The 5,536-nt window shown below is 39.3% G+C and overlaps 3 protein-coding genes across 3 annotated transcripts in view; 2 read left to right on the top strand and 1 right to left on the bottom strand.

Annotated features, from left to right (window-relative positions):
• The window catches only part of LOC131888666 (biogenesis of lysosome-related organelles complex 1 subunit 2-like), a 670-nt gene extending 350 nt beyond the window's left edge, over nt 1–320 (bottom strand). Inside the window, exon 1 of the mRNA XM_059237582.1 lies at nt 20–320. Within this exon, the coding sequence (XP_059093565.1) occupies nt 20–213 (194 nt within the window). The 5' untranslated portion in view covers nt 214–320. The remainder of the gene's footprint in view (nt 1–19) is intronic.
• Nucleotides 321–578: 258 nt separating this feature from the next.
• Nucleotides 579–3,721, top strand: LOC131889043 (histone-lysine N-methyltransferase SETD7-like). The gene is made up of 3 exons (XM_059238033.1): nt 579–1,128; nt 2,906–3,296; nt 3,352–3,721. Exons 1-3 carry the CDS (start codon nt 641–643, stop codon nt 3,601–3,603), a joined length of 1,131 nt encoding a protein of 376 aa, XP_059094016.1. The 5' UTR covers nt 579–640; the 3' UTR covers nt 3,604–3,721.
• Nucleotides 3,722–3,862: 141 nt separating this feature from the next.
• On the top strand, nt 3,863–5,125 carry LOC131889044 (uncharacterized). The gene is made up of 5 exons (XM_059238034.1): nt 3,863–4,111; nt 4,182–4,278; nt 4,348–4,479; nt 4,557–4,637; nt 4,706–5,125. The coding sequence occupies exons 1-5, from the start codon at nt 4,018–4,020 to the stop codon at nt 4,776–4,778; spliced, it is 477 nt and encodes a 158-aa protein (XP_059094017.1). The 5' UTR covers nt 3,863–4,017; the 3' UTR covers nt 4,779–5,125.
• Nucleotides 5,126–5,536: the final 411 nt, after the last annotated feature.

The following is a 5,536-nucleotide window of genomic DNA, read 5'->3' as shown; positions in this document are numbered from 1 at the left end:
TGATGACTGATTAACTTACTTGTTCATTTGTTCGAGTAATTTGTACTCCTCAGTGGTCGATTCGAGCTCCCCTTGGATCCATTCGGACGATTTACTGAACATCAACGAGGCCAAATGGTTCAAATGTGGGTCATGCGGGTCCAAAGCCTCAAAAGATGATGTCGATGTCGACAGAGTTGTGGTTTGGCCTTTGCTTGGATTTGCCTCGGCCATGATCAATGAGTCATACTGTTCTCAGCCCATGAAATCTGACCATATGTGATTTTCAATTGTTTCATCCAGCATGAATCAGGACTTGCAGATCATTTATTTATGGTCTTTCAGCTGATATCTTCGGGTTCATCGCGTGATTTGCGGTCTTTGGCCAGAAGATAGCAACGAAACCTCTCATTTTGCCATTGGAAATCGGTCCATTGAATGAATCGAAAGCTTTGCTCGAAGGAGTAAAATGCAGCGTTCGAGTTATTGTTCAGTTGCTTCATACAGGTGTTCAGTTCAGCTTCTTTTCCTTTATTTAAAAACCCTCAACAATAAAAAAAAAAAACCAACTCGACGCCTTGGCCGTACAGCAGTCAACAACAGAAAAAAAACCAACTCGATTTCCAAAGGCATTTCATTCACACGTGTAACTTGAATCTCAATGGGTCCAAAAGAAGCTCTAATATTTTTGACTCTGTCAGTTATCGTCATCAGTGCCAAGCGATTACCCAAAGGCGATTTAGATTTCGAAACTCACTGGGTGTTCTCGAGTTGCTCTCTGGGGGACACATCATGGCAAAAGACCTTCATTCGATCCGCCCTAAAATCCTGGGTGACCTCGATCCAACCGGTGCGACGATTGAAACAAGACTCCAAGATCATCAAAGACGCGAGAATTGTGGGCAGGTTTCACGTGAATGATACGGATTATCAACCACTTGTGGTGGGTCATGATGACTACGCTTGGCTCAAGTATGGTCCCGAGGATCAAGGCAATGGGTGGATTGTGGGCCCCATGAAGGTCAGAGAGAGTAAGGTCACCGGACGAGGCCTAGGATTTATCTTTCCGGATTTTCATACGGCCATTGTTGGGGACTATGAGAATGACAAGTTATTCAACGGTCATAATCGGAACGTGAAGGCTTACAGGTAAACTTGGATGAAAACCCTCTAAGGTGATTATCTTTGGCTTGGCTTATATTCATTAATACTGAGTAAAACTCTTGATGAATGCGTCGCTAACCACGTCAACACCTGAGCAGAGTGATTTGAGTGATAGACCGCAGAGCTAATGAATATGGTTTGTTTGGTATTAGGAAAAGGTAATTCCAATCAGTGCATGGCCTATTTTAGTTTATTGATTACAATTGGTTTCGCATTTTCAATTTGATTTCGTACACCACAATGAGAAAGAAAAATCACCTCTAAAAGGTGATTAAGCCATTAAACATTGAACATTAGTCAAACAAGCCTTTACAACTTATAAGTCATAACACGGTGGTTATCATCAGGTTTGAGAGAAAAACCAAAACACAATTTAGCACTTGTCAAGCTCGAAAAATCATAAGGTTTTAATTGTAATTCTAGCTAAGATTAAAATCTATTGAATGGAAATTAGTAGGACACTCATTGGCCCTTGAATGTAAATCAAAATATGATCTGTTGAACCGTCATTGAGTTTTATTGGACAATGTGGTCGTTTTTTGTCGACTTTCAATCCAAAATGTCCCCGAAATATCTGAATCAAAATGCCCAAATAATTCATACCAATTATCAAAATCACAAAAGTTAAAGAATATTTTCTTTGTTGCTTAGTCTCAAAATAGCTAAGCAAAATCCAGTGTGCCATTTCGTAAAACCTTTTAGATATGTATGCTTTTAAATACTACAGTATTGTCCAACTATTAAAAGTACGTCTAGTTAAACAAGCCATAAATATTTAACGCAAATTACTAAGGTTTAAAGTGGTGCATTTTTCATTCAGTTTTAACAAAGTCTTTAGGAAAAGCCCAAATCAATAAAATTACCTGTTATACGTATTGATTTGAGGATTCAACAGAATGTAAAGATAAGAGTAGTTTTGAAGTTAGCAAAATGTATCTCTGAAAATTTACACTTAATACCAAATTTCAATCCAGTAGATTCAGAGAATATAGTTTATGATATGTTTTTCGGCATGTAAGTTTTTGATTTGAGCTATAATTCCATGAAGCAATCAAATCTAAGTTTCGCCTAGTGATTTTGGGGCAAAATGAGTTTGGTCCTTTCGTTCAAACTTAAAAAGGCACTTGGGCCATCATGTCAAGCAAATAATTCTAAATTGATTGTTGTTGGCTTGGTCATTTCTCTTTCAAGTTTTGATAATGGCAGCATTAATCGGTGAATAAATTTCTTGCTTGACATTTCATGTTTGTGAAACCATTCATCAGGCAGCTTTGTCTAATGGCCGTACAGATGTCAAGCATTGCCTTGAATTGAAAGCGAACATTCTTAGTAATAAACAGAGTTTTTCATCAGCCAAAAGCTACCTGCTTTATGTCTCTGCAGTATGAATATCATTTTGGAACGCATCTATAATTGATCGTAATTTCTGATTGATAGGTCATCTATTAGTTGCATATCGACATTACAAATTAATCATTAACTCCTTTAGATGATTTCATGTTTGTCTGATGGGTTTGGCATACCCCTTCAAAATTGAGCCCCTCTTTCTCAGTTATTCCGCGAATAGGGAGCAATTCGAACGAACAAAGACTTATGCATAATCCTCCAGAATAACCATATACATGATGAACCAGAAGGGCTTATTTGAGCAGTAAATACCGAGAAAACATGTTCATGAATGTTTCCAGGGTTTTCCAATTCCTCTCTCGTCTATGTGTGAGCAATAATTAAGATTACTAGTGTCAAACCATTCTATCCAAAGATGCCGTCAAGGTATGTTGGAATTGCAATACGAACCTCTCAAGAAACTGTCTCCTGTTTTCAAATACGAGGCAGCCAATGAGACCTTTCTTACGTCAAAACCGCTCCTTATGGATCCATACGACAAACGAAACGTGTACGTGGCGCCCTCTGGTATTCCCAATGCGGGTCAAGGTCTCTTTGCCAAACGGACCATTCCGGCCCAGACCTTAATCGTAACTTATGCTGGCCTTCACGTGTACGATGAGGAGGATTTATACTCCGAAGACATGACCCCGGATGAAGTTGAGGATGCTCATAAGAATCTAATGAGCTATGATGACGATTATGCCTTAAATATTCCCCCTGACATGTCCTCTCTGCATCAATACTGCTCTAGTCTGGGGCATAAGGTAACATGATTTGGAGGACCTGTCGAAATGGTTTAATTCATTTATCTATTGCTAGGTCCAACACAAATTCAAAAATCCAAATGCGGATTTCGTTTTCTTTAAACATCCCAGATTCGGATATGTCCGAGCTTTGGGCTCCACGAGAACCATTCAACGACATGAGGAGATCTTTGTGGATTACTACTATAGTATAAAGGGTGACCGTTGCCCAAATTGGTATCGAACTCTTTACCATCAAGTGTTTGGAACCAAGGGAAGACCTAAGGGAAATGTGGAAAGCGATTTCAGTCGCCTTAATTTCAACTGATGATATTGTTCTTTCAATCTTATGACGTGTGTGTGATACGACGTAAAATATTTCCTGAAAAGGCTAAATTGGTCGAGGCCAAGGTTTTAGATAAATATACTTTGACATTCATGACATTGATGCAGTCTAGATTCATAACCAAAAATTGACAAGATTAGAGCTGAATTGTATCCATATTGATTTAGTTATGACGTCAAGTGGTTTAGGTGGCGATAAAAATATATTCAGCGCATGATCTAGGTACAAGAATTAAGTCCTGTCTTCCATCACGAATCGGATTCTGTGAACGTTTGAGGAGACTAGATTCCCTAGGCTTCTCTCAAGTAGTTTTGAGCAAGCGCACTCCCTTGGGCGCCGCTATATAAAGTGAGGTGGTTCCGAGCAATTGATACCATTCGCTCTTCATTCACCCTGATGGATCTTTCTCTACACTTTCAATCTGGTGTGGTGTCGTGCTGTCTTTTGATTTTGTGGTTCAACCATGGTGAGGTTGAGGCCATCAGCCAATGTGAGTATCTTTGGTGGTTAGCCAGAGTTCGAGAACTGGAACCTGACAATGAACCCGATTATTCTTTTAGACTCCTTTCATCGTCAAGTGAAGCAGCTACCATTCCGGGTTCTAAAGCAAAAAATGCTCCCATACATGAACCAAGACATTTCAAGGCAACCCTTTGAGTAAGTGACTCGATGCATTTGATTCAAGTCGTGTCAATATGTTTTCAATGTCTCTTTATTACACAATAGATCACCTGAAGTCTCGATTACGCCCATTCATGACCCTGACTATTGGCTCGTTCAGAAATTCCTGAATCAAGTCAGAATTTACAGAGACGGTCTAACTCCAAGGATTCTCGAAGATCCAACCTTTCGAAAAATGTAAGTTCTATTGACAGTCTATAACGGCTTCTGTCCGGATTGTCAAATAGACTGACACATTTCCATTGGTTTTCTAGATTGAGGTTGTCATATTTGAAAGGACAAAGCAAAAGGAAGGCTGCTATTGCTCCCAAACCTAAGCCGAAGCCGATTAAAACGTAAGTTCCACGAATCCTTCCATGGCACAGAGTTGTCCTCATTGAATAGTTGACATATTCCATTTCAGGTCTCCAACTCAAACCAAACGGCCATTGTCCATGTTGTACCCGTATAATCGAATCTTTCACAAACTATTCTAAAGGCGCTTTATAACTTCCATGGCCAGTTAGTGGTCTGATGGAGTAAGCAGGTTTCGTTCCTGTAGTACATCTATAAGTTCTGGGGATGCCTTTCCAGCTTAAGAAGAAGCGAAATCCGACGCGGGTTCAGCCAAAAATCAAAGTCCAATTATTTCACAATGTGACAGCCTTCAAATAAACACATATGTTGATAGATATATCTAATGATGATCCCCGTCTCCGATTTTGAAACAAGCTACAACCACTCTTTGAGAGTTATAGTCGTAATTCAGAGCTTTGAGCATTCACCAATCATTTTCTGTACTTAGGGACGCTTGGCTTTGGCTCGAATCTCTGGCTGAATGAGTTCAATAAACACGTGGTATTATCAAGCATTGTATAAATAGTCACGGTTTTAAACAACATAATGGTTTGAGGTCATTGCCGGGGAAGTGGTCTGATGCGGAGCGGTGATGTCCTTTATTGTGGAAATATGACAAGTAAAGGTTACGAAGAATGAACAAGCAAACACTTATGTTAGGGCTCACACAAAAAGGTGATAGGAACTAGGAACCTCCGAGCTCTATTTGAAATGCCAAGAAAAGGTAGAAATATTCAGAAATTTGGAGCGAAAAATATGTTCGCCTGATTTTTAAGCGCTTCTTTTACAAGAAGTGATTTATGAGTTTGTTTTTACTCCAGAACAAGAAATTTTGTCTCACTAAACCATATTCAACAATCTGGTTTGTAGAGAGCAAGAACGTATTTTCCGAATTAAA

This window comes from Tigriopus californicus, chromosome 10 (genome assembly GCF_007210705.1).
Source record: "Tigriopus californicus strain San Diego chromosome 10, Tcal_SD_v2.1, whole genome shotgun sequence".
NCBI classification, from domain to species: domain Eukaryota; kingdom Metazoa; phylum Arthropoda; class Copepoda; order Harpacticoida; family Harpacticidae; genus Tigriopus; species Tigriopus californicus.
Note: the sequence above shows the minus strand (reverse complement) of the source record. Positions and strands in the feature narration are given on the sequence as shown.